The sequence below is a fragment of the Equus quagga genome, chromosome 1 (genome assembly GCF_021613505.1).
Source record: "Equus quagga isolate Etosha38 chromosome 1, UCLA_HA_Equagga_1.0, whole genome shotgun sequence".
Classification (NCBI taxonomy): domain Eukaryota; kingdom Metazoa; phylum Chordata; class Mammalia; order Perissodactyla; family Equidae; genus Equus; species Equus quagga.
Genome location: NC_060267.1, coordinates 182219745 through 182233320, shown reverse-complemented (window position 1 = coordinate 182233320; position 13576 = coordinate 182219745). Strand labels below are relative to the sequence as shown.

General features: G+C 51.1%; 1 protein-coding gene across 1 annotated transcript in view; it reads left to right on the top strand.

Annotated features, from left to right (window-relative positions):
- CLRN1 (clarin 1) overlaps positions 1–10553 on the top strand; it is a 35630-nt gene extending 25077 nt beyond the window's left edge. Inside the window, exon 3 of the mRNA XM_046652703.1 lies at positions 10288–10553. Within this exon, the coding sequence (XP_046508659.1) occupies positions 10288–10553 (266 nt within the window). The remainder of the gene's footprint in view (positions 1–10287) is intronic.
- Positions 10554–13576: the final 3023 nt, after the last annotated feature.

Genomic DNA, 13576 nt, shown 5'->3' with positions numbered 1-13576 from the left:
AGTTAGAGAAATAGAATTCAAGTGGATGGAATTAGCAGAGTGGGCCCAGAGAGGTGGTGGGACGCCAGCCAGAGAGACGTGATGGCTGTCGTCACGGAAGGCCAAGGGCTTTGCAGTCAGGGCACAGGAGTGATAGCAGAGGTGCAGGGTGTGGATAGACAGACAGCGACAGCAATTCATCTCATGGGAAGGTCCAAGTTGACTGTGGGATTTCTTCCGCCAACCCAACATACCATACCAAACTGGTGGATCTGCGCTGTGTGCTGTTTCCATGAAGGCTCTTGAATCCATCAGGGGCCCACTTGTAGACAGAAGACACACTACTTAACAGAAGGAATATTGTGTTCAGCAGCAGCTCTTAAAGCGAGGTCCCCAGACCAGCAGCATCTACACCACCTGGGACCTTGATGGGAAGCAGATCCTCCGGCCTCACCCCGGACCCACTAAAGCAGAAACTCTCTGGGTGGACCTGCAAACTGTGTTTCAACACGGCTTCCAGGTGATTCTGATGCAAGCTCCAGTTTGAGAGCCGGGGCCACAGGGAATGGATTCAGCAGGTGTTGGAGGACCAAACAAACGAGGAGACCCCGCAGCAACTCCAAGATGGTGATCTCAGAGAGCGGCTACCTTCCCCAGGGCTTTGAGGACCAAGGGAAGAGTTTGGAGTTGCCAGACCTTTGAGGAGGTGGCACTGCACCTGGAGGAGATGGAACTGTCGCGGGACAGCAGGACACCACAAGGCGGCTGGGGCTTGTGGAAAGGGCCTGGGAACAACGCCCCACCTGCTGCTGTGGGAAAAGCACGATGCCCGATGCCCGTGGCAAAGTAGGAGGAGCAGACCCTCCCCGGGGCCTGCCTCTGCCTCTCTGGGGCTCGCTCTTGGCAGAGCCTGAGGGGAAGCAGCTGACAAGGCAGAACGAGAGTCTGGGGAGTCTTGACCCAGCATCACAAAGCAGAGAAAAGAAAAGCTGGTTGAAGCCGAAACACAACAGCTTCCTAACTGGCACAGCCGTCTCGCACTCTGGCATCTGAATGCAACTCACAGCCGCCTATTTGGAAGACAAATTATTTGACAGTTCTAACGGACTACGAAACTAACGGTATTTGAAAAGCAAGATGACTCAGAGAATGCAGAATTTAATCCAAGTCCCGGAGCTTATCTCGGCCTTCGGCCAAGGCTAATGCGAGGAAAAGCTGAGCACGCAGATGTATGTGGGTGCAGACCCATGCTCACACTATGCCTCCTTCACCTTTGAACTGGTTGCAAAAGGGGGTGCTCAATGAAGGCCTGTGGGTGAGGGAAGGAGGACGGGGGAGAAGGAGCCAGCTCCAGATCTGCGTCTTGCAGTGTTTCCAGGTTATTCAGTTTTTTTTAAAGCCCCAAATCCAAAATTTTTAAATACCAAAATTCTCAATAACTTTTTAAAAACTGCATGACAACAAAACCTGTTTGAGGGTCAGATAGACTCATGGTTTGTGACCTCTGGGGCAATCAGGTCACTCTGGAATCGCAGACACCTCATCCTCTTCAATCTACCTGCAGTATCCAGAGGGCCTGGAGTTTTCCAGTGTTTCTCTGAAGCAGCAATATTCGTGGGGACTCCAGCTCTGAAGCCCGATTGTGGGTGGGTCAGGGGTCACAGACCTTGTCACAAACAGTCTAGCTGTGAGCCAGTAAGCCACACACTCGAGGCCAGAGCCTGGGTCAGGAGGTCCTCAGCCCAGCGTGAGTCACATTCCACTAAGACCCCGAGGGCAGCTCTCTTGCCCCGAGTTCCCTCTGCTGCCTCTCTGCCCAGCTGACCTCCCGCAAGTCAGCGAGAAAGCTCTTTCCTCCTTCGACCCCCTTCCTCTTCCTCCCACTCACCCCTGGGGTTCCCAAGATTCCCCCTTTCCTGGTGCGGATCATTCCAGGGCCATTTCTTCAAGTGTCTACTTCCCTGCTTGGGGGACCCCAAGGCTTGGTCTCCTGAGGCATGAGGACGGGGAGAAGGGAAGGGAGAGCAGTCTTCCTGGTTGACTACCGGGACCTCCACACTGCCCAGGGTAACAACGCCAGGAGCATCTCCTGATGTCTCCTGATGGGGCGCGTGCCAGACCCTGGAGACAGACAAGGAAAGGGAACAAACCTTTGGATTAGGCCCCCAGTGGGGTCAGTCCCCATAGCTGCTCATGCCATGACCTAATGTCCTGTGGCCCTCAGGGAATGGACGTTCCTTCTGCTTCTCATGGCCTCCAGTTTGGCTCATCGTGTTCCTCAGCCTTCTTCTTGTCCCATTTCTGACCACTCTCTTTGTTCCGTGAAACCCATGCAAGTCAGTTAATTAGCTCTTTTTCATCTTGTCAATTATAAACGAGGTCTGAGAAATCTTTCCCCAAGTTAGGATTTCAGTAACACCTGAACAGTCCCCGTAGTTCATCTTGGACAGTCATTCTCTTCCCAGACTGTACCTTGGAATCACCGGAAGAGCTTTCTAAACGTACCAATACCAGGCCCCTCACCACACTCATTACATTGGAGTCTCTGGGAGGGACCTGGCCACTGGTATTCTTTTTAAGCTCTTTTGGGTAATTCTGATGTGTGACCAGCATTGAGACCCACTGACGCAGGCGCATCCATTTCGTTCCTTCCACAAGCTGACTGAGTGCCACCCTGTGCCTGCCACCATAATAGCTCTGGTGACATCACAGTCAGGCCCACAGTCCTGCTTTAGCGGAGCCTACTGTCCAGTGGGAGAGTTGAACAAAACTGGACGTAAGTAACTAAAGATCACGCTAACTGCAGTAAGAGTGATAAGCAGGCCACGGTGGGAGAGAATGAAGGGGAAGGGGAGAGGGGGCTTCAGTGTAGTGTCAGCGAAGGCTACTCCCGGCAGCCGAGTTCTACAGACACCAAGGAGAGGAGAGGAGAAATCACGGGGAGACTCCAGGGAAAGAGCGCGGCTTGCTGTCAGAACGGAAAGAAGGCCCATGTGGCTGGAGGTGGGCAGTGAGGGGAATGGCAGGAAAAAACTACATTAGAGAGATCAGTCGAGGCCAGTTAATGTCAGACCTCAGGAGCCACAGTAAGTCTTTCAGAATTGATTCTAAATGCAATGAGAAGCTAGGGAAAGGCTTTAAAAAGGTGTCAGAGAGCTGATTTACCTTTTAAACAATGTCTGGTAAAAAACTAGGCTGTTGCATTGCAGATGGAGAGAAATGAATGGATTCTAAAAAGACTTTGAAAGTAGATCCAAAATGTTTTGCAGGTAGTTTAAGCAATTAGGTAGTGGTGGCATTAACCAAGATGAATAAGACAAGGGGAGGAACAAACTTAGAGTTTAGGGCAAAAAAGAGGTGGAGAGAGGAGCTTAGCACTGGAAATCAGTGTTCTATTTGGGGCATGTCAAGTTTGAGATCCCGTGAGATGTCCAAGTGGAGATGTCAAGTAGACAGTAGGATATATGAGTCTGGAGCTCAGAGAAGAGGTCTAGACGAAAGACATAAATTTAGGAGTTGTCAGGATATAGATATTATTTAAAGCAATGAAAATGGATGAGATCATCTAGGGAGAGGATGTAGATAGAGAAAAATTGGCCTAGGACCAATCCCTGAAGGACGTCAGCAGGTAATTTTGGGGCTGAGGAGGAGGAGGCAGCAAAGGACACTGATTCGGTGTGTCCAGAGAGGAGGAAGGAAAACCAGGAGACAGTGGTGTCCCAGAGGCTACGAGGAGGGGCTGTTTCAAGAGTACTGGTGACAGTGAGCTTTGCGAAAGAGTAAATGGGAGGGGAGAGCAGGTGGCAGGGGAAGGCAGAATGGAGAAAATGGGGTGAAAATTTCCCTCAGGTTTCTAACATAGTAGCAGAGAGAGAGAGGTACACAAATTAAGAAGGTGGAGAAAGAGAGGGCGCTGAGCAGAGAAGCAACTGGACTCCCGGTTTCACACTGGAGCATTGATGTATGAGCGTAGGCCTTCCTATATTCCCTTCTAGAAGGTTCCTAGTTGATGGCAGAGTCCCAGATCTGCATGTAAAAGAGAGCAGGCTGGGTGGAAGACTCGCCATGGACAAATGGCCTCCTAGCTAGTTCAGTGAGTATTCTGTGAGGATGACATAAGCACATTGGTTCAGGCCAGTTGGAAGTGATGAAAGCCTCCAAAATGTGGAATTATCGCAAATTGTATTTGTTATGTCTTCTCTTACATACAGCATCACGTTATGAGTTACTCAAGCAAGGCATACAAATAAAATGACTGCCTTTCTTTAGAAGGAGGATGCTCCCAATTGGGGCCTAATTGATTCTGATCATTACATATGATCATACATCCATACTATGGTATGGAACATAAACTAGCACAGTCATAGATGGAACGTGAAGACAGGGAAACAAAGCACAGTACAAAAATAGAGGAATGCTTATGTCAGCGATCAGTTTCGGTCTTAGCAATCTCCCGCCTCTGTGACATGTCTGGGGCATATTATTCTGCAAGTGCCGGTGACAGCTGTCTGTGTCTTGTTTCCTCTTCAGTCTTCATGGAGGAGCTGTTGTTCAGAGTCCTAGAAGGAGATCCAGGGATGTCCAGCATCACAGCCACAGAGCCCAGGAAGGATAGGATTGGTGGTGGGAAAAGTCAACAAGGAAAATATTCTACTAGTTTCTGAGCATAGACTTTAGAAAGGAGGCCATGGAAGGAAAAGAGAAGTAATATTAGCCAGCCCATGATAGCGATGGACAAGGACTTTTGTTTTGATAGGCTGGCAGCAGCTGAAGGAGCAGAGATGGAATAAGAGATGCACTCCAGGCTACTCACGTCGAGGATGCCTGAGAAGGACTGTTTAACTCATTTGCGCAGGGCCCAGCCATGACCTTGTGCAAGGAGACGCTCAATTTTGTTCACCACAGGTACAAAGAGCCTCCTGTCCAGTTCAGAATGTGCCCGTGTGTCTTCCCTTGTGTTTCATTTAGAGTCGAAGTGCAAGTCCTTGCTATGACGCCCAAAGCACCGCTTGAGGTACCCACCCCTCCGACCCCAGAAACCACCCCCATGGCTCACCTCCCACTCCTCTCTGCCAGGCTCGCTTCCTCTCTCTGCTCAAACCACCTGCCTCCTTTGCACTTGATGTTCCCTCAGCCCAAAATGCTTTCCCCCTCAAAGATCTGCCTTCTCACACCCTGACTCCCTGACTTCCTTCAAGGGGCACTAAGAGGCTGTCTCCTCTCTGAGGCCCCCGCCAGCCCGCTTCCTGGCTGTATTCTCCTTGGCGCACGTTGCTCTCTGATGAACATGACGATGAATGTGGTTACTTCTCTCCTTACGGTCTCTCTCCAGGGCCCCCACCGCTGAGGGCTGCGCGCAGACAGGGATTCTGCTCGGTGCTGTGTCCCCTGTGCCCAGAAAAGCGCAGGAATCACCTGATAAATATTTGCTGAGCAAACTAATGAAACAAAAGTGGCTCTGCACGCTTCCTGGTCACAAATGACATTCTCGTTTTCGGGAAATCAATTCAAATTGGAAAAAAATTGTGCTTTCAGACAATTTCTTCTTTACACAAATCATCCTTCTCACTAACACGACATTCGGAAAACTGAAGTTAGATGTGACCCTTCAACTCACCTTAGCAGAAGGTGAGGAAAGATCGCCGACCCCAGCGGGCGGCGTTCCTTCAGCCACCCCTGCTCTTTGAGATGCTCTCCATCAGGACCGCAGAGTCTACTCTTAGGTATTAACTTGCTTTGTTTCTCCTCCCCCTTTTCTAGATGGTAGCACTGGTTTCTAGAGCAATATGGAGCCAGAACTGCTCCCATCTGGGGAAGAAGTCATTGCCGGCGACCTGACCTTTAGTAATCGACTTTCTAGTGAGATTGCATAATTTCAGAGAAAATTCACATCTACACCTGCAAAGTTGTGGCTTTCCCACCCCCATTTATCATCTCGCAGCACTCCTTACAGAAGGAAATTATCACCTTATCATTCTGCAGAGGAAATGGGCTGCCTCTCATATTTGTCATCTATGAGGGGCTTTAAAGATGATGTGTTCGCTTTCTGGAAATGTTGGCCATTACTCTACACGGAATTGAAATTCTAATTTATTATTTCCCAAAACACAGCCTTAATGATAATAGGAGAATATTTCAGAGGTTTTTTTCCACCTTTGAGGACACATTTCTATGGAAACGCATGGTACCTGGACTCCCACAGATTTATCCTGGCAAGAAGAGCCCACCCATAAAAGGGTCCTCCCCCTCGGGGACAGCCAGGGGTGAAGAAGCAGCTTCTTGCTGGCTTCTAGCTCATTCCCTATGCTGTAAGGACTGAGGCGAGAGGCGCCACAGCTGCCGGAGGAGAGTCACGAGGTGCAGTGTCTACGCATTACAAATGTTTGTTAATTGACTGATAATTCACAGTGCGACAGCTCATAACTCAGCTATCCTATTCAGTCAGAAATTAACTCAGTAATCAAAGTCATTAAAAGAAAAAAACCCACGGCAGTGCCAGCCAGATGGTGGGAAATCAAACTGGTGAAAGGAGAGTGGCTGGTCTTTGAGGCAGACCCTGGGCCGCAGACCCTGGGGCCGGTGCCTGGTTGCATTCCAGACTTGAGCTTGAGCCAGGCTTGGCAGGTTTTCCCAAGTCATAGCTGACTCTAACCTTTCTGGTGAGCAGCATCGGGGTGGGTCAGAGGGACAGACACGTGGGCAATCTGTCCAAATGGCTCCTGGTGTACGTGGGCAACTGGGGAAAGGAAGAGGGCAGCGTGCAGGCCTGACGCTGACATTCGTGAAGCCGTGGGTGGAGTGTGAATGACAGCCCACATACCGGGTGTCTAAACACGTCAATGTTATAAACTATTCAAGACACGTGTTCTGTCTGTTCACCTTGACAAACATCTCTCCATCAGGAGCTGGAAGGCCAGATTCAAATTTAGAATTCTTTTTTTTTAATGCTTTTTTTGGTAAGGATGATTGGCCCTGAGCCCATTTTTTTCCCCTTTTTGCTTTTTTTCCTTCCCAAAGCCCCAGTACATAATTGTATATCTTAGTTGTGGGTCCTTCTAGTTCTTCTATGTGGGACACTGCCACAGCATGGCCTGATGAGCAGTGCGACATCCACACCCAGGATCTGAACCAGTGAACCCTGGGCTGCCCCAGTGAACCACTCTGCCACGGGCCTGCCCCTCAAGTTTGGAATTCTTGAGGCCTGGGAATTCTGTGCCTGAATGTGGTGATGGGAGGAGAGCTGGCCCCTGTCTGTCCACTTCTCTGCCCATGCCTGATTCCAGCCACACCATAAAGGTCCCAGTGTGTGCATGTGGACACTGTACTGTGTATCTGAGCTCCAATCATGCCCCCGAAACAGCTGCTCCTTGGCCACCCTCAGGCCTCAGGGCTGGGCCTCAGCCAGAGTCCACCTCTGGAGGGCTGAGCCAGGGGAGGTGCCCACGCCAGCCCTGGAAACGCACTCAGGGTTGTTGGGGGAGGGAATTCCCGGGTCCCAGGGGTACGGTCTAGAATGCGTGTCAGGGACTCCAGATGGGCCCATCCCGCTGACTTCAAGGATTCCTCCCCCTGTGCGTGTGTGTGTGTGTGGGGGGGGGGTGTCTCTCCAGGAGAGAGAGAGCAGGACCCTCCACATGTGGGGCCCATAGCAGGACCTCCCTTGCTGGAGTCTAAGGGTCATGCTGGAAACTGCAAAGCCCTGTTCTCACCATTGCTCACATTCCTTACACACTTCTCTCCATGTCCCAGCAGCCGGGCCACAAAGAGAGACTCTTCATGTGATTTTGTTGGTCCATAAGTCATAAGTAGTTTTCCTTGATCCCATGTCTCTTTCAAAGCCATCAACAGAGAAAAGCAAAACTAGCCTAACTTCACAGCAAATTGTTTCCCTCCACATCTCTTAGCAGTCGCCGAGGGGTTGGCAGAGACTCAGGCTGGGTTTCTGTGCTCTGACTCTGACAACTACTCCACCATGTGCTGTGGCCAAGCTGCGGGTGCCCCGAGTGCCTTTCACCTCCAGGCTGCAAACGCAGGCTCGCTGCATGCTGTCTCCTTAACAAAGTGGCACCTTTAAAATATTTAACAACTTGAAAAGGAAACCAGCGCTGGAATTTTCCTTTCAAGCGCCAAGGAAATACAGTGTTTCGCTTCTGTCGGAAATTCACCAGCTCCTGCGACAAAGAAGGCTCTCTGGTTAAAGCAATGGCATTTTCTCCACAATTTTCAGATAAAAGATAAAGAGAAAACAGCACTGCGGCTTTTTTGTTGGATGTGACAATAATGGAATAATACGGTTTTGCCAGGGGAGAGCTCTGGTTTTAAGCTCAGAATACAAAAATAGGCTGACAAATTTTACAAAGGAACATTCTCAACCACGGCTCTGAGGCTGGTGGGAAGGGAAGTTTCAAGAAAATTATATCATTTGATTATTTGGGGGGGGTGGTATTAGGATGATGATGAAGCTGATGGGATGGAATTCTAATAGAAAAAATGTGACGTGGCCCTTCCTGCTCCCCCTCTCGCAGGCTCCAGTCTCTAGGTCCACCCCATCTGAACTCGGTCTCGCAAAGGAATGAGGCATCCTTCGCACTGTCTCGCCACGTATCTAGAACGCTCTCCCCATCCAGTCCGGCCTCCCTTTGTTCCACTAACTTTTCCTGCAGCTTCCTCCCGGGAACCTTCCTGGATGCTGCCCGTTCTCAGCAGCAGCTGTCCACGCCTGCTCACCGTTGCACTCACTGGGATTGGTTAATAATTGTTTTATACATGTTCCCTGCCCGGTTAGACTCTGCTAGAGCAGAAACCATATGCATGTTGTTTAATGTGTAAATCTCCCCAGTCCCGGTGCTTTGCATGTAATGGTCTAATTGAATACATGAATGAGTGAATTAACGAATGGGAACTCAAGCCACTATGTTGCTGCTGCCAGGTATTTGAATTAACTGTAACTAAAGAACAAAAAGCAAGAACCCCTTCTACGGGCGTCATAAACCTAATGGGAGGGTATTCATGGAACAGGTGCTGTCACGCATTCCTGGGGTTGCCTCCCTGAAGGAGTCAGGTTTTCTCGGGGTGAGGAGGTGGGTAAGGGGTTATGGTAAGGACTTTCAAGAAGAAAGGAAGACATAAAAACCAGTGGAATAGCTACCAATTAGTAAGCATTTATATGTGTGAATTCTAATTAGCGAAATGCTAATCACGCATCGTCTCTATCATCCACATTTTATAGACAAGGAAATTGAGACTTGGAGATTAAAATCGCCTAATTTCACAAAGCCTCATATCACTCAGCTTGGAGTGCCCCTGTCCCGCAGAGATCTCACCCAAACCACAGCTGCACCAGTTACAATTAGCCTATAAATGAGTGATAAATAGGGAAAAAATAATAACAGTGGATTAAACAAAACTGGTGTTTATTTTTCTCTCACGTTAAAACCTGGAGGTTGAAGTCCAGGGCTGGCCTGGTGGCTCCACGTGTCTGGGATCCAGACTCCTTCTTTCTTGTTTTTCCATAGTTCATGGCTTCCATTTCTGAGGCCACCTGGTCCAGAATGTCAGCTGGAGCTCCAGCCATCGCATCCATATTTCAGCTCCAGGGAGGAGGAATGGGGAAAGAAAGGGCAGGCCCCTAAAACACACATCCTTCAAGGAAATTTTCCTGCCCCTACATCCCTGCCACTTTCAGCAAAACGATGTAGCCGTTATTCAAGGCAGCCGCGTGCCCAGGTGAAAATCCCGAGTCCTGTTACAAACAAGGAGAACAGGTAGCCGCTGCGTCTATACCTTCCCCGTGGCTCCCCCGGCTCAGGGACTCCTCTGGGCATCTGTGACCAGGTGGGAGCTGGAGGAGGGGGCAGTCATGGCAATCCTTTTGAAGGGAGCCCTAAGCCCTTTCACAGGGGCCAGATGACTGGCATTTATCCTGCAAGGCTGTGAAGTTCAGAGAAATTGGTTCTCTTGAAGCCACATCACAGCAGCGGCGGCTTTGTGGCCTGATTCCACCATGGTGCTTTCAAGGTGCCCAGCAATCCAGGCTTCTCCTCACGCAAAGGGGATCGTCTCTCAGTCCCTGTGAGATCAGCTCATTCTACCCAACCCACCCCCTCCGAAATCTTCTCACCCAGGCACTACCGCCCATTGGCTGGAGAATCAGGCTCATGACAACTAATTGGAAATGATATATTTTTGCAGAAGAATGCAAATGAGGATGACGGTAGAAGGCTTTCTTTGGTTGCACACTGACCCTCTTCTGTGCCCCTTGCAGTCAGGAAATATTTGCCCGACATCTTGTTTGTTCCTCTGTTGCAGGCTCCTGCGGCTGTCTCGTCATGATATTGTTTGCCTCTGAACTGAAAATCCACCACCTCTCAGAAAAGATTGCAAATTATAAAAAAGGGACTTATGCCTACAAAACGCAGAGTGAAAAGTACAGCACCTCCTTCTGGGTCGTTTTCATTTGCTTTTTTGTTCATTTTTTGAACGGTCTCCTAATACGACTTGCTGGATTTCAGTTCCCTTTTGCAAAATCTAAAGACACAGAGACAACTAACGTGGCCGCGGATCTGATGTACTGAAAGCAGACATTTCTCTAATTTTGCAAGTAAGGGAGTGGACTTGCTTTGGTCCTTGGAGATGGGTAATTTTGCCCGTCCTTTTAGATGCACAAATTAAAGCCCCAAACCCTCTGTGGTCACGCTGACAAATGATGTACGAAGGCTACAGGCTGGTAAGTCGGCGGAGTGGAAGGAGGCTCTGGGAGGCCGTCTTACCCGCTGGGAAACGGCTTTGCCCAGGCAGTCAAGGCAGTTGACTAGAATGGACAAACTGCTGCTCCACAGAGACACCAAAGTGCAAAACGCCTGCTCCATCGGGGAGGGATCGAAGCCACGGGCAAAGTATTTCTATACAAACAAATCCTCTTTCCAATATATCCACACATTTGTTGCCCCAGATACCAGAAAACAGAGCCGGAATCGCTTTCCTAAAGTGATAGTGCATCAAATGAGCAACGAAAAATGTATCAATGCACTTTTTAAAAAGGTTTGTGTAAAATTATTATCCAGGCCCGTTGGTCAAAATTTGCAAACCTCGCAAAGGAGAAACACAGTACTTTCAACAGACATAATTGCTAGGACCACTGAGGAATCACAAAAAATGATCCTCCCTAGTAAACTTAGTGCAAAATGATTCTTTGGGGTTGTTTCCAACTTTAGTGTCTCGAGCACTAACTCCCAATTATGAAAATTATTTCACATGCTGGGATTCCGATGGTATCACTGTGTCATCTTGGTTTTTGGTCTGGCTGGCACAAGGCATGACCCGAGTCAATTTTTTTTTCCTGAATTACCCATGAGCTTGGTCTGCAGCTGAGCAAAGGCCACTGCTGAGCCTGGAACTGACCTCCTCTAGCCTCGGCCCGGGGCCCTCAGGAAGGCGCTCGAGAAGCAGCAGAGGAGAAGGAAAACACACCACGGGCCCCGGCCACAGCCGCTCCGTACGCAGCCTCACTCAAGGGTTTTGAAAGTGCTCATTTTTAAAAAATACTGTTTTCTTTTTGGAACAATTTATAAGAAACAAACGACTGTTTGTATAGCCGAGACTCACTTGCTCAGATGGTCATTTGCAGCCCACGGGTCCACATCAGAGCACACCCTGAGTTTCCAGACGCTGGTCCCTCACCTGCATTCAGGAAACACACCTGGAGACTTCCCGGAAGGCCACAGGTCAGCCTAGTGATGAAGGGGATGCTCGTTCGGGTAGCAGGCTAGTGGAGCCCGGTTCTGGAAGTCTTCACGAAATGGTTAAACCCAGAAGCACAGAGGAGAGGGCGGGAATCGCAAGGACCATCTGCTGTGGGTAACTGGCCTGAGACCCTGAAGGCCAGGTCCCCACCCTCTCACTGACCTCTCTGTCTCTCTGTGTCTCTCTCTCCCCTCAGAGGTTTGAAAAACTTTTAACACCAAGCTTTCTTCTTGAGAAAGCAAGTCTTTGTTCTGTAAAAAGAGAAAACCGGGAGCAGCAGCTGGACCCTGTGAGAACCTCCGGGCAACCAACGAGGCCCCGGGACGGGACAGACCGAGGCGGCGCGGCCCGCACGGGGGGTCGCGCCCCAAACAAGCAGATGCACCGGCCGCGGACCAGCCCGGGAGTCTCTCCCTCGCTTCTCCCAGACGAAGCGTGCGGAGCCCGGGAAGAAGGATGTGGCCAGGACCTTCACCCGCGGCCGGCTCTGTGGGCAGCAAAGGCCCTGGGAACGACGTCCAGCACGCGTGTCCGAGCTCCCTCCCCGGGGGCGGCCAGCAGGCTCACAGCTCGCGGGGACGGGGGCCCCCTGCTGGCTCTGGGGCTGCAAACGCGGCCACCGTGGGTTCGTTTCCAGGAGCGCGGACACCCTCGTCCGGGACGCCGCGCGGATGATGCGGGGAGGAGGGCAGGAGGCTGGAGAGCCGGCCGGCCCGAGCGCTAGGAGCCCGCGGCCGCGCGGTGGGAGGAAGCTGCGGGGCCAGGCAGGTGCAGGCGGGCGGTCAGGAGGAGCGGGGGAGGCCTCCTGCCGCTGAGCGCGCGCACTCTACAGTTTACACAGCCCGTCTGCTCTCGCGGTCCGCTGCGCTCCTCCAGAGCAGCTGCTCTCACGCCACTTTATGCGCACTCAAGGCTGATCAGTTAGGCTGCTGGCTCACACATCACACAATCCTGGGGCAATTCCTCCCCTCTCCCTCTGCCCCTTTTCAGGGAGAGAGGCGGGCGGCAGCTGCTGCCCCTCCCACCTCTGGTGGAGGGAGGAGGGGGTCACAGAGGCCGCGCTAGGGCGCGCCAGCTTGCAGGGAAGCGCGGCTGGCCATTAGAATAAATGTCAGTGCCCACCATTTACCTATGGAAACCTGAGCGAGAAGCAAGGTGGGGAGCGGGGAGCTCCGAGCTCTCTCAATTTCCCTCAACCTCTGCCCTTCCCAGAAGATCAGTGCTATAGGTAAAAAGGTGGCTGTTACAGAAATGCTGCTTCAAGACCAGCCCGGCCGGCCGCCCGGTTCTCCTAACTGCCGGCCGTCCCTGACCCTTCTATTGCAATATTTGGGGGCTCAGTGTCTGATCTGGTCACACCCCGATTCCCAACCCCCTTGAACATAGCAATCCTTCCCCCCGCAGGGCAGATGGCTGGTTCAGCAGGTAAGCCCCTCCTCCAAGTGACAAAGGACAGAGCAATGCTGGTCAGTTTAGAGAAAAAGGACCTGCTCCTTGAAACTAAAGGGCAGAGAGAAAGACTGGGCAAGCCGGGGGCCCTGGCTTCTGGGATGAAATGCCACCTGGAGAAACATCCTCCTGCTCATAAAAATGCTGATGTAAACTCAGTAAACGAATACTTCAATTTACAGCCCTGGTGACTCCCCCCACCCTTAGATAACCAGACACCTGCGGTGTCACGCCCAGAGCTGGGACTCGCTGTCCTATTTGGAAAACCCGAATGAGCCCAAGTCAGAAATCTCCAGAGTGTCCCCTGCAGGGCCTAAGGGACAGTGGCAGACCGTGGCTGTAGAGACTCCTGGGGGATAGCTGCAGTGCTGTGACGGCCACGCAGCAATGAAAAGGCAAATGTCCT